The sequence below is a fragment of the Felis catus genome, chromosome C1 (genome assembly GCF_018350175.1).
Source record: "Felis catus isolate Fca126 chromosome C1, F.catus_Fca126_mat1.0, whole genome shotgun sequence".
In the NCBI taxonomy this organism is placed as follows: Eukaryota; Metazoa; Chordata; class Mammalia; order Carnivora; family Felidae; genus Felis; species Felis catus.
In genome coordinates this window covers 176,561,600-176,586,283 of record NC_058375.1, presented here as the reverse complement: position 1 = coordinate 176,586,283, position 24,684 = coordinate 176,561,600, and the positions used below count along the sequence as shown (strand labels likewise).

Here is a 24,684-nt window from a genome sequence, read left to right as displayed (position 1 = left end):
TTTTTTTCTTCTTTTAAAATCTTTATGTCATCAATTTGAAATACAGTTGATTCTGTTTGGTTTCAATTTTAGTTTCCCCCTGGTAGCCTTATAGATCCTGTGTGTGTGTGTGTGTGTGTGTGTGTGTGTGTGTGTGTGTTTTAATATGTAAGACATATGTTTCAAAAAGTCAAAAAATGTACAGAAGTCATTTTTGTATCCAAACAGGCAGACTCAATCCAGCATTTGTTCTTTCATAGACTATTTGGGTTAGTTTTCTCTCTCTAGTAAGCCCTTATTGTTCATATCAATTTATATATGTCACTTATATCAAATATACTAACTTTTTGCTATGAATATTTTCATCATTCAGTCATTTGTTTTTTCAGCAAATACTTTATTGAGGAGCTACTATATGCCAGGCACTGTCCTAGGCACTGGGAAACAGTGATGAACCAACAAGACAAAAGTTCTTGACCTTGTGAAGCAAGCCAAAAGCCAGAAGTATGAAATAGCAATAGGTTCCATACTACTTTAGAGTAAAATAAGACAGGAAGGGAGTGATAGGAAGATCATTTCCCTTTGGAGTTGGAAGGTTAGAAGGACTTATAGACTATGATAGAAAGTTGAACTTTATCCTAGGTGACAAAGAGCTAGGGAATGACTTAAAGGAAAGTAAAGAGGGACAGGTGGCTCAGTCAGTCAGTTAAGTGTCAGACTCTTGGTTTCAGCTCAGCTCATGATCTTACAGTTTCATGAGTTCGAGCCCCATATCAGGCTCTGTGCTGATGATGTGAAGCCTGCTTAGGATTCTCTGTGTTCCTCTCTCTCTCTGCCCCTCCCCTACTCATGCTGTCTCTCAAAATAAATAAATAAACTTTAAAAAAAAATAAAGGAGGGAAAAGATATGATCAATTTGCATTTTACATACATCACTCTAGTAACACTTGGAATGTTGTTAAGCCCAATAGGTTAATAAAATTAAGAGAATGTGGGGGGATCATTCTTTCTCTTACCCCTTACTGCTATGTCAGTTCAAAAAGTGGAAATTACTTCTCTCACATCCCGCTCAGGCATGTTACTCATTTCCCCCATAAAAGGAATAGTGAGTTACATAATTTCTTAATTTGGAAAATGAGTCATTGCAATTGCATGCCTTGGGTTCTTTTGGGCACTGTTTTTATTTGTTTGCTATTTTCTCAAAGCAAGCAATAAGGCTGAAGTTTTGATCTCTATTTGATTCATGTGTTTATTATCAATTCTTCTAAAGGAAGAAGGGCTGTCTTAGCTCCTCAATAATCCAAACTAGCTCTAAAGCTCAGAGAGGTCAGGGATTTGGATACAGGACTAGAAAGAATAGATTCTAACCATAACAAAATTCTGAAGAGTAAATAGAATTGCTTGAGAGAATGTGCTGTGTGAAAAAAGAAAAGAGAAAAGAAAAGAAAAAAGAAAAGAAAAGAAAAAGGAAAAGCAGCAAACCAAGAACAGATGCCCAAGGAACTCCCAACTTTAACAGTTAGGTGCAAGAAGGTGCCTGGGTGGCTCAGTTAAGTGTCCGACTTTGGCTCAAGTCGTGATCTCATGAATTCGTGGGTTCAAGCCCCCCGTCTGGCTCTGTGCTGACAGCTTGGAGCCTGGAGCCTGCTTCAGATTCTCTGTCTCCCTCTCTCTCTGCCCCACCCCCCACCCCCGCTCGTGCTCTGTCTCCCTCAAAAATAATAAGTAAACATTTTTAAAATGTTAAAAAAAAGAGGTGCAAGAAGCTTAATGGTAGAGGCAATCTTTATCTAAAACTCTTGCAAACAGAATTCCGAAATTTTCAGATTTTAGAAGATAATGAGTGCATATATTATGTATTACATAACATCCGGGAGAGTCTGGAGAAAACATTTCTGCAGTGAAATGTGTGAATAACCATTCTAAGAAGGATGAGGTGCTCTTTAAGTTTTGCTCAGATAGTTGGCAGTTGAAAAGTATTTTGTATACTTTCTGTTACATATTTCGATTGCCATGGTGGCCTCATGACACAGAACAGGAAAACTGTGTGCCACAGAAAAGATGAAATCTGACACATTGTAGGAATGAGAATATGCATGCAGGCACACACATATGTGGAAGAGTGTGAAATAAGCAGCTAAAGATGGGTGAAGCAAACGCTTAAAACAAACCAAACTCAGCAAAGGTTGAGGAACTCCTGGAGGTAGGGGTCAAGACTAAGGAGATGTTAATGAATCCATAGTCTCAAGAAACTGCATGTGACTCTGCTTTGGGGCCATTTTACTTTAATGCATGAGATCTTAGAGTGGTTGAGAATGTTTAAGAGGATATTGGAATTAACAAAATTCCTTTGTGATCTCCTACAACTTGCCAAACCAGCTAACAGTCAGGAGAATTACTTGTTGAAGCACTAAAATTATAAATGAAGTACTTATAAGTTATAAACAAAGAGAAAAAAATAATTTCCTTTTTTTCCCAAAAATTATCTTCCTTGGAATGCGGAGATAATATAGATTATAGTGTAGGATGAATTACTTTCATTTAGGTAAGGCAAGAGCACCAAAAGAAACAATTTCAACAATTTATTTCTATAGGTTTCTTTCATGAATGTATTTATTATTCATTCAGATTCTCTCTACAGTTTGTGCTTTGTTCTAGCATCTGGGGTTGGGAAGATGAAAAAGGTTGGGAAAAAGTAGTCCCTGTATTTAAATTTTAGGTGATAAAACACAAAGAATAAACTAAAGAGTAATTATGAACAAGTAGAAATTCTATGGCTAAAATATGCATAAAAGCTGGCTCTCTTTAATGCTATTCTTTTTTAAATTGAAGTATAATTGACATACCATGTTATATTAGTTGCAGATGTACAACATAGTGCATAGTGATTGGATGATTCCATACATAATCTCTAATGCTATTCTTAAAAATTATAAAGTAGAGCATAGTTACTGATGGAGGGCAAGCTGATGACCTTAGGAATTTGTGATGAAGGGAAAGGACTTTCAAATGATTTCCCTATATGAGAGAGGTTCTTAGAAGATGATAATTCCTTAACTTTGAAGCTCTAAAGTAAAAGAAAGTCTTCTGCAACAACCCCTTTATCCATAACCTTGTATTACATATCAACCAACGTATTTTTTTTCTGTATTTACTCCTAGAGAACTAGACCAGAAAGATGATAAACTAAGCAGGAAGACAAACGGGCAAGCTTGGCAGACAGTCTCTCCTTTGCTGTCCTGTCCGCCACTCCTTTATGGTGTATTCAATAAACTTTTTTTAAAAGAGCTTTTTAAAGTTTATTTATTTTGAGAGAGACAGAGAGAGAGACAGAGAGAGAGAGCAAGTGGGGAAGTGGCAGAGAGAGAGGGAGAGACAGAATCCCAAGCAGGCTCAGCACTGTCCGCACAGAGCTCCATGTGGGGCTCAAACTCACACACTGCAATTATGACCTGAGCCAAGATCAAGAGTCAAATGCTTAACTAGCTAAGCCACCCAGCCTCCCCCATAAGCTCTATTTCCTTTAAAAAAAAAAAAAGGACAAGCTTTTCCCCAATTTTTTATCCCCTCAAATTTGGGGAAAACCATGGATGTGAAGCTTACCCTGTTATGTGTATGCTCACTGGGATGAGATAATACTTATGGAACCTAAGAGATCATTTGCAGTACCTGCAAGAGTACCTGCAGTACACCATAGCCTGTGATGTTCTTAGAACTGATATGTACTTCAGAGTCTGATAATTAGCTTAAAGACGTGATGACTTTGAATTTTGATACCAATATCTCACAGAAAACCTGAAGTTTTTGTTGTAACTTATAAAACGTTCCAATGATCAATATATGTATTATTCATACAAGGAGTCATCTACTCAAGTCCCTGGGCGTATTAACTGCATGATTTTCATTATTTATGCCAGTATTTCCATTTCTAGAGAAATCCAGTTAAACTTTTTTTTTTATAAAAACTATACCTTTGAGAGTCAATTCCTTTTATAAATTTGGTGTTTGAATTTGAGTGTTTGAGATGTTTAGTTTATATTATATATGTCTAGATGCACTCTAAGATAACAGGACATGTCTTCATATAAGGCAAGTCCAACCTGTATTTGCTTTACTCAGTATATCCAGCCACTTAAAAATAATATAGAAATCGAGGCTCACCTGAATCTGAACTCAGAAATGTGATAAGGTATTGGATGCCTTTATGGTCTCTCACTGCTCTTTGATTTTGTTCATTTCCCATACATAATACCCGTATACAGTTCATTACATTTACTAGCACATTTTCTGTGTTTAACTTCAAGAGACTTATCAGAGCTGGGATTCCATTCTAAAGATAAGGAAACAAAAAATTAATTACAATAGAATTATTTAAGATTTATGCAATCTTTATTTAAAAATGTAAGTCTATAATCTTTCTTGCTATAAATATCTGCTTACATAGGAGAGAATGGTTGCCCATAAACAAATGTCTCTACTGGCATGTCACATTAAATGACAGTTAACTCTGAGCATAAAATAGTCTCCTCTACAGCAAAATAAGTTAAGGCTACAAGTTCACTGTAACATTTAATAAATGTCTAAAAAGTAAAGCAATTGAGTAAGATCAATTAAATACACTGCCAATTTGGAAATATTTGCCATTGTAAACATCGTACTGGTAATTGGTAATTATATTTGTGCAACACAAAATATTTTTAAATATAAATTCCTAATTTTAAATGGAATAAAGGTGGCATTTCTCTCTACTAACAGAAATAATGCAAGAATACTAAGGAAGATAAACAGAAATGTAACCTCATTTTCAATAAAGTTAGGAGACATCTGTAATATTGAGCCACAATAAGTTTGTGTGAATTACCAGCAAGAATTAGAGAGATCTCCCATGGCCACTGTCCATAGGAAATGCTAGCAGACCACAGTTGTCTGTGGGGCAGACCTTGACCTTCTGCCCCTTGACCTTGAGGGGCAGAAAAAGAAATACACAATTCCCTGTCTGAAATAATAGGAATGGGTGTATACAGGATGGAAGCAGGCTCTTTCCTGGGTCAATTTGGCATAATGTTTCAAAAATGAAGAAAGGCAAGGATTGACAAGGAATCATACTGACAAGATATGTCTGGAAGAAGTAGACTCTCGGTGAGGTAAAAAGGAAGAGATGGACTCCGCATTGTGGAGGAAATAGAATCTTACATTGTGAGGTACTATGCACCAGTCTCTGTCGGCTTAGGGAAAAGTAAAGCTGAAAGAACCCATGCATACAACTCTGTGGCATAAGTCATATGCTTGCTAGCCTAGAACTGGACCTCTTCCCACATATACTTCCTGCAAGTAGCAGGACGAGAAAGAACTTACCTAATTCAAAGATGAGTAATGATCAAAACAGAACTAGAACAGCATCTGTCCAAATATATTTAAGAAAAAAAGTAGAAAAATTTATGACAAATGGTTAATGTTCATCAAAAAAAATATTTCCACAAAAATAGATGAGATTTTAACTTAAAGTGGTACATTATTATCAATGAAAAAAATTAATGAAACAATCACTTCTATAAAACAAGAGTGCACAGGAGATACATCAGAGCTCAGGGAAGATATTTTTGAAATAGGGGAGAAGAAATGAGAGCTGGAAAAGCTCAGGAAAGATGTGGAGAAATATAAAAGCTAAATTGTAATCCACACAAAAATAAACAATGCTGAAAAACATAGCAAGGGACAAGGACAGGATTAAGGAAAAAAATGAAATAAAATGAAACAATGAGTGGAAAAGGATGAGAGAAAAAATGATAGCTATGTAAGGCAGGAAAAGGTAATATAATATGCAAATAATTAGTGTTCCCAAAGAGAGCTGGTCATTTAATTCAGGCAAATAAATGCAATGGTCAGTATTTGACTTTCACCTTACAATAGCTTTGACACTATTGATCATTCTTTCCTCTTTGAAACACTTTCTTCATTTGGCTGATACAGATTCTTCAGGTTTCCTCCTACCTTGTTGGCCATTCCTTCTTAGTCTCCTTTGAGGTCCCTCCATATCTTTCAACTTTCCCACAGATCCTGGTGAACTTAACTTTCAAAATATAATACAGAATGTAGGGGCGATTGGGTGGCTCAGTTGGTTGGGCGTCCGACTTTGGCTCAAGTCATGATTTCACAGCTCTTGGGTTCAAGCCCCGCATTGGGATCTGTGCTGACAGCTCAGAGCCTGGAGCCTGCTTCAGATTCTGTGTCTCTCTCTCTCTCTCTGCCCCTCCCCTGCTCACACTCTGTCTCTCTCTCTCTCTCTCAAAAATAAATAAACATTAAAAAATATATAATACAGAATGTGATCACTTCTCACCATTTTCACTATTATTACCCTGGTTCAAGATACCTTTATCTGTCATCTGGATTACTATAATAGCTTTGAATTAGTCTCGACACATCCACTCTTGCCCACCTATTTCAATAGAGGGTAGATCTAAATCTCCTCATGGAACTTCCCAGAACAAAATCATTCAATGGCTTAACATACTCAGAGCAAAAGCAAGGTGTCTGACAGTTGCCCCCACAACCGTGATGTGGCCCACCATTACCCAACCCAGCTGAGCATCTCCTGTATCTCTCCCCTCAGCTACTTTTGGTTTCTTGTTGCTCCTTGAACATACCAGGCACATTCCAACTTCCATTAACTTTGCACTTGTTTCCTCAGCCTAGAATACTCTTTCCAGCAGAAAAACATGACACACTTTCTCATCTACTTTAAGTTTGCACTCAAATGCAAATACTTATTGAAGTATTTTTCACCACGCTCCCCTCTCCCCTTTATCTGCTTTATTGCCCCCCTTACCACTTATTTTCACCTAACATATATGTTTGTTTTATTTGCTTTGCTCATGGTCTTGCTACTCCCAAGTAGAATACAATTTCCATGAAACTGGGGTTTTATTTGTTTTGTTCACTGTTATAACCCCAACATCTAGAATAGAATCTGCCATCTAATAAACTTACAAAAAGTCCTCGTGTGAATGGACTAAAAGAATATTACAGAAAAAAAAATACTTAAAGATATGAATTCAGGAAAGCATTCTAAAAATAAAAGAAGATGAATATACATGTTGAAAAGTTATACCAAGTCCCAGGAAATACAGGTAATGAATGTTGACATGTAAATCCTGCACTTTAAAGATAAAAAGAGAAGGAAAACACTGACCACACAGTAGATTAAAGTTAAAAAGATAGTAATAACAAACTATGACAGAACTAAGGTTAAACATGTCATGTCAATGAGTATAAATGAGCTCAATACATACACTCAACACAAAGTGAGTGGCAAAGCATAACCTAAATATGCTGATTCAAGGGACACATTTATCCCAATTCTGGGTAATTATTAGATTAGCCGGAGATTATAAATTCTAAATAAGTAAAGACTAACTCTAGAGGTGAGTCTGGGGTGTCTATATTTCCAATATATTTCCCAAAGATAACAAACCAACCAACAGGAAATGACTCAGAAAAGTTAAAAAGGATGGGCAGAGCCAAATTAAACATGAGAGTGCAAAGGAAACATCACAAACATAATTCTGGACAGTATAGAATTCAGGGAAAAAGTATTACACTCGACAAAAAAAGGTACATTTTATGATGCTAAATTATTCAATCCATGGTGAAGAAGCATCTACTGAAGAAAACAATAAAAATAATCTTATAAATATCTCATAAAAGATCTTAAATCAAGCATAAGCAGACACAATATAGTGGGTTTCATTTGAGGAAATGCAGCATGGCAAAGATTGCTTGGTGTTCACAAAAAATAACTTTCTGGTACAGTTGGACTGCATTTTCCAGCCAGGACAGAAATAGCCAAAGTGGTAGCATTTCTTGTAATACCCTCTCATAAACAAAAAGAAGCAACCACACCCTAGAGCTAAGTAGGCCCTTGCCCTGCCTTCTGTGTTATCTCAGGTGATCATTTCTGTTGAGAAACAGTCCTCCCTGGGCCTCTTGCATTCCTACCCATGTTGGAGCGTATCAAGACTATGCCAGCTCTTTCACCTAGGCCAAGCCTCAGGATTTTTATGTAGCTGGTAACCTTGAAAGGTGTGGTGATAACATTTCCCTTTAGACAAACAACAGGTTTGCTTACTGGTTGCTACCAACGTGATAGGTTTCTCAGGCTCAAGGTTGTTCAGGTACATCAAAAACCCAATGTGTGGATAGCATCCACTGGGGCCTACTGTGTTGCTTGGGAGAAAGGGAGAGGGGACCCGGATACCTCTGCTGAAGCTCATGTCCTTTGCTGTGCTTGCTCTGGTACTATCTTGCTCTTGTTTACTTTTAGCACTCATGGGATTGTGGCAGGTTTGTTCTTTGCCATCTTCTTTGAGATTGGATTTCTTCCCTGGGAATTTCACCACTGCATCATAAATGGGTATGTACCTTTCTAGCTTCTTTTTTTTTTTTTTTAATTTTTTTGATGTTTGTTTATTTTTGAGAGACAGAGGGACAGAGCACAGGCAGGGAAGGAGCAGAGAGAGAAGGAGACACAGAACAGAAGCAGGCTGCAGACTCTGAGCTGTCAGCACAGAGCCCGACACAGGGCTGGAACTCACAAACCATGAGATCATGAACTGAGCCAAAGTCAGATGCTTAACCGACTGAGACACCCAGGGAATGTCAGTCAAAACTATATTCTATGAAAAGAACTTACACATGTGGCAATAACATCCTTGTTTTCAAGTTGAGCAATGTCATATAAAATGACAGCACAGCGAGAATGTAGTTCAGGTTCATCAGAAACCAGTAGGTTGATCAGAGCTGGAATGCCTCCCGCCTCTACTATAGCATGCACTATGTTTGCATGTGTTGAGATATTACTCAATAACCCAACTGTTTTGCACTGTAATTTTATTTTGGAACATTTTAATAGATTAATTAAGGCAGGAATGGTACCTGCAATAAAGAAATCAAGAAAAAGCATGAATTATTTGTAACCATTTATAGTTAATTTATCATGATAAGATTTAAATAATGGCTGTGGTCATCGCCATATGAACAATTAGCAAATAATTCTATAACATGTTTATAAAATTATAATTTGAAACCATATGAATTCACCTGTCTGTCTTTTCCATAATTCAAGCAGCTCTCATGTTCACACGCCTGATTTTCACACAGCATACAAGCCTATTATTTCATGTTGGTAACACTAAGCCACCTTGGAACCATGGATTTTCAGCTTCAAATGATAGATGAATAAATTCTTTGAGCCACCACATGATACAGTTCAGTTTTGGATATTCTTTAAATTTGTGTGGCAGCATTTGTACAATTATTTGAGCATTTTATTATATTTTACCTATAGTTTTTACAAGCAACTGAAAAACAAAAAGTGCTGAATCTAGTAAAAAGCAACCTTAGCTTCATTAATTATAATTGGTTCAAGGATGGAAATCACTGGGCATGGTGAAAAAAGAAAATTGGCTTCAGTCGGATGTTTGTTATATCAGTTCACTGTGAAAGAAGAGAGCACACTCTGGAGACACAAGAACTGTTGGAAAATATAACCGTATAACCAGGGCTTTATTTATTTATCTACCTGAAATGATACCTCCCTCATGACTTATTTATCTATAGTTTACCTTTTGGACACAGATTTTTGTACATGTTCTTAGGAATACTAAATGTTAGTTTTAGGGTACTACTTGTAATTCTTTTATTCATTTATTTATTCATTCAACAAATATTTATGGAGCATCTTATGTATGCCCAATATCCACATTAGAGTAGTGGATACCATATTAGACAATGAAGATAGAACGTTTCCATCATTTCACAAAGTTATATTGGAAAGTGCTATTCTCAAAACAACCAAATGAGGTAGGAATCATTTGATTAACAAGGAAATTAGGGTTATAGAGGGCGAGCAATTAACTTAAATTCTAAATGCAGAGCTAGTGACAAACCCAGGGTTGACACAAAAACTGCTATTTTTTAAAGTTTTTATCTGAATTCCAGTTAGTTAATATACAGTGTAATGTTAGTTTCAGTTGTAAATATAGTAAATGATTTAACACTTCCATACAATACCTGGTGCTCAGCACACACACACACACTCATACACAAAACCCTGCTATTTTTTTAAATGTTTATTTATCTTTGAGAGACAGAGACAGAGACAGATTGCATTGGGGGAGGAGCAGAGAGAGGGGGAGACACAGAATCTAAAGCAGGATTCAGGCTCTGAGCTGTCAGCACAGAGTCTGACGCGGGGCTCGAACTCACAAACCGCGGGATCATGACCTGAGCTGAAGTCGGACGCTTAACAGACTGAGCCATCCAAGCTGCCCCATTTTAATTTAAAAAATAAATTGTGTAAATACAGAATAAGGATAATTTCTAATTGAAAGTAAATATAAAATGTAGTACAGTAATTTAGTATCATTTTTAAGTTTACAAAGTTTTAGAGAAGTAGAATTTATATAGTTTTTTGATTGTGTGCAGTTTCCACATGAGAAATAAAATATAAGGTTGTCAGAGAAAGACAAATACCATATGATCTCACTTATATGTAGAATCTAAAAAACAAAACAAACAAAAAGTAGAATCAGACCTATAAATACAAGGCCAAACTGATGGTTCCCAGAGGGGAAGGGGGTGGAGACATGGGTAAAATGGGTAAAGGTGTGAGTGAGTGACACAGACTTTCGGTTATGGAATGAATATGTCACAGGAATAAAAGCCACAGCGTAGGGAATATAGTCAATGGTATTGTAATAGCATTGCACAATGACAGACGGTAGCTACATTTGTGGTAAGTATAGCATAATGTATAGAGTTGTTGAATCACTATGTTGTACACCTGAAACTAATGTAACACTGTGTGTCAACTATACTCGAATTAAAAATTTTGCATATATCGTCAGGTAAAGGTAATAACCTTAGAAAAAAGAAAAATAGAAACTTAAAATCAACTAAAAAGTTTTCTCTACAATTAAAAATAGATTTTAAACCGATTGAATATAATTATAGCTCTACATAAAATAGTGTAAGCAAAAGACAGTAAATGGATTTTACATCACCTGCATCCAAAATATATTTCCAGTATCCAGCATTTGCTAAGCAAATTACTTCCAAGGACATCACAGCCATCATCCTTCGTTTATAGCTTTCACACTGCAACATTTCTGGCAAGTATTCAACAGAAAAACGCATATTGTAATTTTAGAAGAGGAAATGGAATGATTGATCTGCTTCTGTACAGGCCAAGTGAAGCTGTGAGTTGAGATAACGACTATTACACCAAATGCATTCATTAAATTCCCTCTGTGCATGGCCTTCTGAGGGGTGCTGAACAGGTTGCAAATGCCCATAATCTCTGAGGTTTATAATCTATACAGTTAGTAGAAAAATTCTGAAATGTTTAATACTTGGTCTGAATGACTTGGATTGACTGGTCATGTGGTTCAAATTTACTTGGGAAACAGTACACTTCTCTCTTGCCTGAAATCAGTTGTTCAATAAAATTTAAGCGTAAGCTTTCAAGAATGGCAAAGTAAACTACATTATTGTCAATAAAAATTTAATATCTATTAAAGCATATAGGCAGCTTTATACATTTCCTGAGTATGAAGAAGATAACTTCAAAAAATCCTAAATGCATTTATACTATAAATTCATGTGGAGGTAATGCAAATAAATATATATCCTTTTAAACAACGTCTATCGTACAAGAAGAAACCACATAGAAGTGTCCTTTTCTGGTCTCTCTTTACCCTCCGCTTTCCTGAGTTCATCTCTCCAGATATAACCACTTTGGACTTTCAATATACCTCCATATTTCTAAATGCTTATATACACTATGACCATTTGCTCTGTCAATTTTGGACATCATCGACTGACTTCATGTTATGGTAAATGAGAAGTAAGCTCTTCCACCACTGTGCTGCCACCCCCTCTCCCTCCCCTTCCCCACATTTATAGTATTTAGTTAAATGAATATTCCATACTTATACTATAATGCCTATGCAGGTATTATTCACAGGTAAGCATTGCAGCGTACTACAGTTTTGTCTCCTTTCTTACTTTTGTCTTTCTTGGGAACCTTATTTTATTCCATCTGCCTAGTTTTCTTTGTACCTGTCGGTAATTCCTCCCACATCCCTTTGGCCTGGGTACACAGTTTCCATTCGGGGACTTCATTTGCTGTCATCTTTGAAATCACCTTTGCTTTTCTCTTGGTGCAGACTCCCAGTTTCCTGTTTGTTGAGGAGAATTCCTGCCTTGGCATCTTTCGGTCTTTCTGGCCTAGACTGTGCTCTCAGTCAGAGTGCCTAGTGAGGATTGATGGTGTAAGTCTGAGAGGTCCTCAGATTTCCCACTGTCAGCTTGGGATGATTTGTCCAGTCTGCTAAATTCTAAGACTTGCCTGTTTCCAACATTTTATTGCTAGTTTCTCCTTTCCTGTTTTCTCTTGAATGCTTATTTCCTGCTGTTGCTGATGTTATTAGTTAAGTTCCGTGTAATTTTAGTGGGGTTTTGAGGGATAGTAAAATCAGATTTGTGCATTCAATTGGCCTAGAGACCCTTATCCTTATAATATTTCAGGCTAGACCAAACAAAAATCTGGAGCAACATCTCAAGCAAAAATTTTCAGAAAACATATATCAATATATGAGGGAAAATGTTGCTGAATCTATGTTTTATTTATTTATTTTATTTTATTTTATTTTATTTTATTTTATTTTAGAGCGTGCACACACACGTATGCAAGCCAGGGTGGGGCAGAGAAAGAGGGAGAGAGAGAATCTTAAGCAGGCTCCACACTCAGCATGGAGCCTGATGTAGGGCCTGATCTCATCACCCTGAGATCAGGACCTGAGCCAAAATCAAGGATCTGACACTTAACCAACTGAGCCACCCAGGCGCCCCTGAATCTGTCTTTTAAATTAGGAAGGAATAAATCGGAGGGAGTTTTCTTCACTTTAATTAATTTTCTTCCTCTTTCCTCGTTTTTTGTTTGTTTTAATTTGCTTTTTTGACAGAAAGGAGGATAGATGGACTTTTGGAGGAAGTTGGAAAATAAAAATAAATATAATTGTACAGTAACAGTACAGTGTAACAGTGTGAGTTATTATTCTTTGATTTTAATTTAGAAATAAAAGTACTTTTGAACACACAAAATATAGTTCAGTATTATTTGTATTTCTGCTTTTAACTAACCAGTTTTTGATTTTAACTGTTTAAAATATGATGCATGTATTATTTTATTTGCTCTATTTCAGAGTATCAACGATTAAGCTGAATAATAATGAGAACATTTATTTATAAAGAGATTATGTGTTGTGCACTCACCTACCAAAGTTTTCCAAACCGGAAGTTCAGGAATATTTAACTCTATTATATGCTTGAGAACCTCTGTATGAAAGGTTAGCACTGATAAATGAATTATATTGTTTCCTTTAATATCTGTTTTTCTCCAGTTAGCACCAAGAGAAAATAGGTATTGAATAGTGTCCAGTGCTCCTGAAGTGGCAGCAAGCAACAGTGGAGTACACTGATTCCTAAAAATCAAGGAACATATTATGATAATTAAGCACACGTATAGTGTCAAATTTACTTCTTGAGAAGCCATCCACATTGCTGTTGGAGGGAGGCTGATTTATATTGATTTATATCATCACCTTCTCTTCAGTACATGGTATTATTCTATATATTCCACATGTAAATAGATTTGCCTCCCTTGCCTTGGCTGTCCTTAGTATTTGCCCCTACTTTCCCTCCCAACTTAATTATTACACCTTATAATTTGTTTAGAAGTTGATAACGTTCAAAGTTCTTAGAATACACCACCTCATCTAATCCTTACAACTCTATGAGCAAAGGAAACAGCAAGGCAAGTATCATCAGCCCATTGTACACACAGTGAAACTGAGCCCAGGGAGTGTTCCAAGCCACTTCTTTATTCTTCATGTCCAGTTCTAAAATCCCAGCTTCCTCATCATGGCAGAAACTAACAGATTTTCTCAAAAATCCCACTATCTGCTTCTTAGATACTGAAGATCTTTGGTTGGGCACATGACTGTCCAGCCAAATATTACATCCCAGCTTCCTTTATGGATACCTATTGGCCAATGACTAAGTTTGGCCAACGTGATGTTAGTAGAAGTGACCTGGGCAATTCCCTAAAGAGAAAAGGAATGTGCCACTACTTTGCATTTCTGTTTCTCTTCATGGCTAAAATACAGGCATAATGATGAAAGCAAGAGTAGGGATTTTGAATCAGGATACGGAAGCCACATGTGAAGAAGCAACAGGAGGAAGGTTACATGTGTACCTTGTTTAAACTACAATATTTTGGCATATGTTTGTCACAGTGGCTTTGATTGTATCTTAACAGATCTACTCACTAGCAGTGTGACCTTAAGCAAATTGTCTTCATCTGTCGAGGAATGAGGATAACAACACTCAGCTCACAGTGTTAGTGTAAGGGATGAATAAGGTGTTTAGCACAGTCTCGATACATAGTTTCCCTCTCATTCTCTTGTAGTTTCTCTCTCATTCTCAAGAAGTCACATGCCTACTTTTTATCCTTATACCCATGCCTCTCTCTTTGTGAAGCCCTCTTTCTCTTGCTGCCTGTCCTTGAACTTTCTTTCACCTTTGCCCAGTTAGCCCCAAAACTCTCTCTCTCCTCTATCTCATTTTCCCTGGGTCCTAGAGAAACTCTTGTCTTTTATGAGTAAACATCTCTTCACTTTTTCCCTTTTGTTCTTTAATAAGACTGTTCTATTGCTTTATTTATCCTATTCAGTGGTAGGAATAAAGATTACTTCTACTTTAACACTATCACTCTGATTTTCCTCATGAAAAGCATACTACCCAATAAATTGTATTTCTCTTTTCAGTTCCATATTGCCATTCCCCTGCCCTGCAGGGTACTCTTCCAGCATCTTAGCTCCTGAACTGCCTCACCAACATGCCCCTTGGATTGTGACTTTAACATCCATGCTAATTACCATCTGTGTTCTGATCTCTCAGTTCCTTGTCATACCTTCATTTGGGCTCCATATTCATACACACCTGCATGGTCGCACTCTTCATTAGCTCCACACAGATCCCAACCTCGGTAATTGTCCTCTCTATGAATCCTTTCCTTTTTCCTTATGTTCACAGATAGCTTCTTACTTCCACCTCTGATATCCAATTGTTTGAGCTTTTACAACCCACTAATCATTATGCCCCTCCACTAAAAGACATTGTCACAATATGACTGAGCAGAGCTGATTCAGGTCTCTATATTCCATGGTTCTTTCCAGAGTCTCTTAGAGAAACTATTAGCCAGAGACCATTGTTTCCTGAAAGCTTTCTTTACATACATCTTTGCCCCAACCTAGAGGGAGGATTAATTTCTTCACTTAATCATAATGGCCAGGTTATCTGAAGACTCAGAAATATCTGAATGAAACTATGCCTAAAATCGTGTTCAGATTCAAAATGATAACTTTGTGTTTCAATTGTAACCAAGAATGTACCCTTCAGGAGAAGTTACACCTCCATCTTAAAGTTTGGTCCTCTGCTAAATTATGAAAGAGAATTGTGAAATAGAAGCTAAATTGTGAAATTGTATTTGGGGTGTTTCTCTATTTCAAAGTTATTTTCTTCTTCTTAAAAAAAAACATTTTTTAAGATTTTATTTTTAAGTAATCTCTACACCCAATGTGGTGCTTGAACTCACAACCCCGAGATCAAGAGTCACATGCTCCACCAAATGAGCCAGCCAGGTGCCCCCATAGTTATTTTCTTCTTTTTAATGTGTTTCTCTTCTGTATACCATTAGATGTTTCTCCTGTTATCTGAGGCCTATCCACACCGGTCTGGATAATCTGGTAATCTATAGCCTTTGATAATCTTGTGCTGTTTCCTGGTTGGGTAGATTCCAATTTAGAGCAACTTTTCTCCTCCTTAGTCTCAGGCTTCTTCCAGAGCACTAAGTAATTAACCTGATAAACTGGTCTGTGGAACCAAACCACTAAGAAAAGTTTAGCAAAAACTTCCTAGGGTTTACTTCTTATTCTTTCAGATAGCATGGATAGGTCAATGGCAGTTCTCTCTTTATACATTGTAGAGGTAAGTGGTAGATGAAGGAGATAGGGACCAGAGGGTAAGCCTTACATAGCCTTTCACATGGATCATATCAACCATTCCTTTTACTGTCAGTGTTTGGGGCAAGCCATGAGAGCAGAGATTTATGTTTTTACAAATGCTTAATAACTTACTCAGCTGTCGCCTCTGCTTCTATCAAACTAGGATCCTTCCTGCAGAGAGCAATGATGATGCCAATATTGTCATAGAAAGCAGCAAAGTGAATCGGCATCCAACCTCTTTTTTCAGAAAGTGTGTAATCAGCTTTGAAACAGAGCAGACAGATGGTTGTTTCCAGTGAGCAAGCCTGTGCAGCCAGGTGTAGAGGTGTTGGACCTAAAATGTATGGACAATTATTTAGGCGGTCAAGATCTAAAATGTCCATCTAAAAACATATCTTTTTGATATCCATCTGTGGAGCTTTTTAGTGCTTATCTGGAGCTTTTATATCATAAAAGATAAGCAAGATAAGCATTAAAAAGTATAATTTTAGGCAATTCTAGATTTCTTTAATTCAGGATGTCTGACCATTAAAAATTAGTACTTCTTTATAAATGAAGAATAAATACCATTGAAAATATTAAATATTTGAAAAATTCAATGTGTAAAATAGTTTTGTGATATCAAATAAGCGATTTCTTGTTTATTTTCCATTTTACTTAAATGTTTTGTAGTAAGAGGTAAAATCCTTTGAAATTCAAAGAAAAATATGTTCACAAAAGCCCTCCATGTCACTAAATCCAGTGGGTGTTTTTCAATTCTCATCTTACCTCTCAACAGTAAGGTTCTTTCTCTTTAAAATGTTTTTTTTTCCCCCTTGGCTTTTGTGATACCATAACCTCCTATTTTTCTCTTACCTCTCTGGCTACTCCTTTAGAGTCTCCTTTGGGACGTTCTCATTATCCCGATGCCTACATGAGCCTTAGGGCTCTGTCTCTGGCCTTTTTATCTTTGCAGTGACTTCATTTACTACTTATAAGTCGGTGACTCCCAGGATTATGTCTCTAGATTTGTTTCTTCTCCGAGCTCCACATCTTTATCTCTAACCTCTTACGAGGTGTCTCCACACACCACGTCAAACTTAACATGTTCTGAATTGAATTCCCCTCCAAACCTGGTCCTCTTTCACTGCTGCCTAAATCAGTGAAGGATATCACTATCCAGGCAGTTCTACAAATCAGACACCTGAAAGACTCCTTAGTGTCTCCTTCTCATTTCATCTCCATAACCAGTCCATTGCCAAGACTAAATATCTCTAGAACTTATCTTTATTGCCACCACCTCTCCACTCCAAGCCGCCCAACTGGTACCCCACCTTGTTCTTGCCCTTCACCAATCCATTATTTCAAAATGTAAATCTGATCTTTTTACCTCCTTGCTTAAAACGCTTCAGAGGTTTCAAAACGTCATCGATCATGAATACAGGAAAAGGATCCACTGGTTCCAATACACCTGAACCAACAGCTACCTCCCTCACCCCAAAACACCCATGACATACACAACTTGGTCTCTTCATCTGGGCCTTCTTCTTCTCTTCAAATGTGGGGTAATCAGCCACACGACCCAGCTTGCCCAGGAAAGTACTCATCTATGCCTGTTGCCTGAGCATAATGATTAACAGTGCCTCTTCCATTTTCAAGTCTCCCTTATTTGGATGATGAATGATCCAGTCACCTTGGGCTATTCCTGCTGTCTGAGAGCTTCCTTCTCCCACATGCTTTTCTGACCAGGGTCCAGCTAACTCCTATTTCTCAGCCTAAATGGTAATTCCTCAGTGAAGCACTGGTTTTCTCCCAACTCAGACACTTCCAATGACCTCTGGCCTGCCTTATTCATCTAAGCTTTACATCACAGCCTTTGGTAATCTACAGTATTTGCTCTGATCTATCTACCTAAAGTCACTGCTTAGTCTTCCAGTTTCTGGTCAGGCATGGAAGGCGCATAAATCATCACTATGTCCTAAGAGCAAGTAAAAAGTTTAAACGAACTGAAAAATCAACAATGCTTCTTAGATCCGATAGAGAAGTGAGGTCTCAGGGCAAAAACGCTGCCTCCAAAAATGAAGATATGGACAGGATGATACAGAGAATCAAAATTTACTGAAAAGAAACTTCCACAAGAACCAGTGAGTAGTAAAGCCCCCTGGGCCCCTCCAGCCAACCAAGTAGTCTTTAAGCTTTAGCAATCACCCTTACTTAGCCCATGTGAGTGATTGCCATTTCTTCGTAATCTATAGATCATGCATTCTCTCTTAGAAAAAACAGAGGCTTCTTCACATCACAAAACAGAAATCAGACTCTCCTGTACAACCCCTGAGCAGTAAGGAACCAGACCCCTTTGCACAACTACCTTGCACAACCTTCAAGCACTGAGATAACATCTGTCACTGACACCATTGTGTGTGTGTCTGTGTGTAATTAAGAACTTTTATGGACAATTGTAGTTGATTTGCTGATTAACTGCCATAGACTCCTTAAAAAAAATCCCTGGGTGGGGGCGCCTGGGTGGCGCAGTCGGTTAAGCGTCTGACTTCAGCCAGGTCACGATCTCGCGGTCCGGGAGTTCGAGCCCCGCGTCGGGCTCTGGGCTGATGGCTCAGAGCCTGGAGCCTGTTTCCGATTCTGTGTCTCCCTCTCTCTCTGCCCGTCCCCTGTTCATGCCCTGTCTCTCTCTGTCCCAAAAATAAATAAACGTTGAAAAAAAAATTAAAAAAAATCCCTGGGTGAGGCAGAAACCTCAGAGTTGGCCTTGGGGGACAAGAGTCTGCTTTCTTAGTGGCAATCCTCCTGAATAAAGCTCAGATTCCTTTTCAATCAAAAGTGTCTCTGAGTATTGGCTTTTTTTTTTCCTTTAAGCATATTTACTTATTTTGAGAGAGAGAGAGAGAGAGAGAGAGAGAGAGAGAGAGAATCCCAAGCAGGCTCCATACTGTCAACATGGAGCCCGATGTGTGGCTGGAACTCACAAGCCCTGAAATCATGACAGAGCCAAAACCAAGAGTCAGATGCTTAACCGACTGAGCCACCCAGGTGCCCCTCAAGTATTGGCTTTTCGAGCAGCAGGCAGCTGAACTTGGGTTTCAGTAATAGTAGGGAAATCTTAACTATAATTGACGAATTGCTGGCAGCTCATTGTGATAAGTCTGAGAGTTTAAAACTCTGGGGGCCCCAGTCCCAGGAGGCCCCCATGCTTTAGTGAGTTTTAACTCCTGGAGTTTGATCAGGATCTCACAATGGATATTGGAGAAAAATCCCCTCATGCTTCTAGCAGGGGGAGGGAAAAAGGAACCATTTTGAGATATAGCAGAGCATTCCATTTTCCTTAACAAGGCTTGGCCTCAGGAGAAACTGTTATACCAGAGCCTAACCTGCTGGGTTTTATCAGAGCCTAACCTACGTAGGGGAAGGGAAATACCCAACTCTAGCCACTCTTCATCCATCCTGACACAGCTAAGGTCAGGGAGAGGACTAACAAAGACATGTGAAGTTCACAGTCCAGGAGCACAGGCTCTCACAAAAGACTGAGACCTAATCATAGGACTATAGAATATGTTGGTTTATTTCAGTCAATGAAAGGCTGTTGGTTGCTCTCAGCAAGAGAAACACCAAGGGGCACCTGGGTGGTGCAGTTGGTTAAATATCTGACTCTTGGTTTCAGCTCAGGTCATGATCTCATGGTTTGTGGTTTGAGCCCCACATGGGGCTCTGTGCTGAGGGTGTAGAGCCTGCTTGGATTCTCTATCTTCCTTTCCCTCTGCCCCTCCCCTGCTTGTTCTCTCGCTCTCTCTCTCAAAATAAATAAATAAACTTAAAAAAATCAAAATGACCTCAACATTTTTTTTGTTTTTTCAAACACACACACACACACACACACACACACACACACACACGTCTCCCCAATCACCCTCTCCTTCTCCTCTCCACCTCCCTCCAAAAAACATTTCAGCACAATCCAGGGGCAGGAGTACTATCCTATATCCCCCTCTTACTACTTGAAATTGTGTTTAATAGAAATGCTGAATCTTGGCACCCACCCAGGCTGCTAAAACAGAATCTTCATTTTAACAAGATCCCTGGATGATTCCTTTGTACTTGAAAGTTTATCCCAGAATAGTAGGATGAAGTACCCTCCACACAACATCTGCAATGTCTGATGACATTTTTGTTTGTAAGACCTGGGGTAGAGGTTGCTGCATTTAGTGGGTAGAGAAGTCAGGGATACTACAAAACATTTGATAGTGCACAGGAAAGCCCCCAACAACAAAGAATTATCCAGCTCACAATGTCAACAGTGCTGAGGATGAGAAACACTGGCCTAAGACATACTAGAGTTAGGGAAGTTCTGGAGGGGCTTATGTTGTCTGAAGAAACTATTGTCTGGTTGAAAACCCTGATCTAGGGGTTAATATACAGAATATATAAAGAACATATACAACTCAATACCAAAAAAACAAAAATCCAATTTAAAAATGGGGAGAAGACATGAACAGATATTTCTCCAAAGAAGACATACAGACGGCCAAAAGACACATGAAAAGATGCTCAACATCAGTAATTATGAGGGAAATGCAAATGAAAACCACAATGGACATTCCTCAAAAAATTAAAAATAGAATTACCATATAATACAGTTATCACACTACAGGGTATTTACCCAAAGAATTCAAAAACACTAATTCAAAAATATGCATGCATCCCTATGTTTATTGCAGCATTATATACAATAGCCAAAATATGGAAGCAGCCCAAGTCTCCACTGATAGATGAATGGGTAAAGAATATGTGGTATGCATATACAGTAAAACCTTGGATTGGGAGTAACTTGTTCCGTGAGCGTTCCACAAGACAAGCAAACATTTCTAGTAAATTTTAATTTGATAAACAAGTGATGTCTTGCAATACGAGTAGTATGTGATGTCAAATATCACATGATCACAACTAAGCCAATGGTTCTCTCTCTCTCTCTCTCTCTCTCTCTGTCTCTCCCTCTGTGGGATTGTGGGTGATCATCTCCCATGCTCGGATGTTCAGTCTCAGGCTGCAGTGTCTGGCAGAAATCAGTGATTTTTCAGAACGTTGGAAGGTGCCCACAACTGGCACCAACAGTGTATTTTTTTGTCACTTCAAAGCACCTATGGACAGTCCTTTGCTTTTCCATCCAATAGTAAGCTTATGGATACTTTGCTTCATTCTAGATCAGCCTGCCTGCAGATATAGACACTTTCCTCTGCTGCCTTATTGCCAGTTACATTAAATACAGTATATGACAAGTTTATTAATACTGTACTATATTCAACATCTGTGTAAGCATATACAATGGCCCCCGTGCGGAAAAATGTTGAAAAGAAAGGCGGTAAGAAGGAGATGATTGTGGTGGAAGTTAAGAAGGAAATCATCGAAAAGTACGAATGAGGTATGTGAGTGGCCAAAATTGTAAGATTTTATAAGAAGTCTATGCCTGCATCTCATGTGAAGAGGAGGAGAAAAAGGCAGAGGAATCCCTCACTTCAAATGAGATTAGGGAGATGTGTAAAGTGTTGGAAACAGTGCAAAATTATGTAGAAAAGCACCACCTGAATAAGGCTGTTAAGAGTACCAGCGATGACTCTGTTTAACAACAATATAACGTCACATTTCCACAAAATTCTCAAAGGAGGCAAAATCAAGTGTCATTGGATAGGTTCCTTGTTAAAGTTGCATGGAAAGAAAAAGATTTCATTGAGTCAATAGATAGCAGTGATTCCATTAGTGATGGTAAAAGTTGTCCTACACAATAACCTTCCTCTCTCTTATCTCGCTCACACCAGCCACGATGGTTTTCAAACTAAGTGCAGGTTAATTTTATATTTTCTTTATTATTTTGTATTATATTACAGTATTGTAATCATTTTTGTATGAATATTTTTGGGTTGTGGAAAAATCATCTGAGTTTCCATTATTTCTTATGGGGAAATTTGCTTTTATATACAACTGCTTTGGATTACAAGCATGGTTCCAAAATGAATTATGTTTGCAAACCAAGGTTTTACTGTATACACAATGGAATATTATTCAGCCAGAAAGAGGAATGAAATCTTGTCATTTGCAACAACATGGATGGATTTAGAGGATATAATGCAAAGTGAAATTAGTAGATCGGAGAAACACAAATACCATATGACTTCTCTCATACGTGGAATTTAAGAAACAAAACAAAGGAAAAAAGAGACAAAAGATAGACTCATATATTCAGAACAAACTGGTGGTTACCAGAGGGGATGGGGGGGGGGATGGGTGAAATAGGTGATGGAGACTAAAGAGTACACTTATCATGATGAGCACTGAGTAATGTATAGAACTGTAGAATCACTGTATTGTACACCTGAAACTAATACAACACTGTACATTAATTATACTGGAATTTTAAAAAAGATGTTAAACTCTTGACATGGAAGAATGGCTAAATCATGCTAGGATTCAGCACTTTCATGTCAGGTTCATTGTGTTGCTAGCTGAATATTCTGGGGATAAATCAAGCTGAAGTTGGTTGTCGTTGATCTATTAAACATGCCTAAAACCTGAAAGAAAAAAAAAAACACCCTCCTTGAATTATCCTATATAGAGTATGAAGGTATATAGTCTTTTAGATATAGATATGGAAGGTACAGCCTTTAAAAATTTTTCTGATTTTCCATATTCAATACTTAGGTCAAGGGCACCTGAGTGACTCTGTCGGTTAAGTGTCTGACTCTTGATTTCTGCTCCAGTCATGATCTGTTTGTGAGATGGAGCCCTGTGCCCAGCTCTGTGCTGAAAGCGAGAAGCCTGCTTAGGATCCTTTCTCTCTCCCTCTCTCTCAGCACCAGACCCCCCCCCCCCCCACACACACACACACTAAATAAATTAACATTTAACAAAAACTACTTAGGTAAAATCTCTCACCTCAGTCAAGAATGCCTCATTCCTCAGTCCTCATACATTGTTACTGTCACTAGGTGGCAGCATATCTAAATAATATTAACTGCTTTTTTTTTTTTTGGCATAAAAACTACTTTGGGGATTGATTTTTAAAAAAGAAGTAGAGGTAACTGTAAATTCCACAGTAAAAAAAAAGAAAAAAGAAAAAAAAACAAGACTTAAGAGGAATATGAATAAACAACCATGGGTAGAAAAAATTTAGACTTCAAAATATATAGAAAATATCATTATGTGACATTTTCATGTAACAGAACATTTTGGAGATTATATACTATAGAAGAGTTTTAACACATGCAGTATCCTTTTCAAATGCACCAAATATTTTATTTATATCTTACCATTTCTTTCTTTTTTCACATCCATTTTTGATGACTCTGTTTTAAAGGGGAATACACACAGAAGTACGATTACTAACATATATGAGTTCCCTAGATTAGTCAAAATAGATTCATATGAATAAGAATAAAATTGCTATATTTAGATATCAACGACAGGATTGAGTGGAGGTTTTGGTCAAGCCATCTGGTCTTGGTGCACACGGCCGGCATCATGGCAGAGCAGACCTGGAATGCTGCATCTCTAGAGTCTGGTCAAAACTGACAGTTGGTGCAGTTTTGTGTTGGGTAAGTCATCATATGTGGATGTTGCCAGTAGAGTTATACATTTTCCGTATGTCAAAATCTATCCAATTCTTAGCAAATGGAAATCCAAGCAGTCACAGGATGAATGAGAGACTTTAATTTACCAAAGATTTATTTCACACCAAGAAAGGCTTAAAATATTATGTATCTTTAAACAATAAGCTACTTGTTATATTTAAATTTAACTGAATTTGTGCTATTTTAATCAAGTAATAGAAGCATCTTAATATGAAAACATATTAATTATACTGATAAGAGTACATAATTTATTATAGCCAGTAGGATTAAAGCAGAACATGTTTTGGTGTGTGAAAACATAACACAGCTTTTTAAGATACAAATTATTATAAGATACAATATAAGATATAAAATATAAGAGTGGATGGAACTGGAGAGTGTGATGCTAAGTGAAATAAGCCATACAGAGAAAGACAGATACCATATGGTTTCACTCTTATGTGGACCCTGAGAAACTTAACAGGAACCCATGGGGTAGGGGAAGGAAAAAAAAAAAAACAGGTTAGAGTGGGAGAGAGCCAAAGCATAAGAGACTCTTAAAAACTGAGAACAAACTGAGGGTTGATGGGGGGTGGGAGGGAGGAGAGGGTGGGTGATGGGTATTGAGGAGGGCACCTTTTGGGATGAGCACTGGGTGTTGTATGGAAACCAATTTGTCAATAAATTTCATATAAAAAAAAATAAAATATAAGATAAAATATAAAATCACAATTTTCTTATCGGCCATTCCTGATATTTAATCTGTATTTCCCTTTTCAGTTATAGAGAACTTCTGCTTTCATTTTCAACATTATTATTTTTATACTGGTTAAATTTATTCCAGTGAATAGGAATATATATATAAACATATATTCCTACCTAAGAATCAGGAAAAAGTGGCTTTTTAAAAGTCAAAATTAGGGTTAGCTTTAAAGGGGCCATTAATTAAAAACAATTATTATTATAAGAATTTTTTGTTATTAAAT

At 37.5% G+C, this 24,684-nt stretch overlaps 1 protein-coding gene across 3 annotated transcripts in view; it reads right to left on the bottom strand.

The window, feature by feature from the left end:
- ANKAR (ankyrin and armadillo repeat containing) overlaps positions 1–24,684 on the bottom strand; it is a 73,620-nt gene that overhangs the window by 26,109 nt on the left and 22,827 nt on the right. For all 3 annotated transcript variants that reach the window (XM_023259544.2, XM_045034128.1, XM_019838366.3), the window contains 6 exons: positions 23,399–23,434; positions 16,239–16,440; positions 13,315–13,523; positions 11,043–11,147; positions 8,672–8,913; positions 4,141–4,309 (listed from right to left, as the gene is read on the bottom strand). In XM_023259544.2, the coding sequence (XP_023115312.2) occupies positions 4,141–4,309; positions 8,672–8,913; positions 11,043–11,147; positions 13,315–13,523; positions 16,239–16,440; positions 23,399–23,434 (963 nt within the window). The remainder of the gene's footprint in view (positions 1–4,140; positions 4,310–8,671; positions 8,914–11,042; positions 11,148–13,314; positions 13,524–16,238; positions 16,441–23,398; positions 23,435–24,684) is intronic.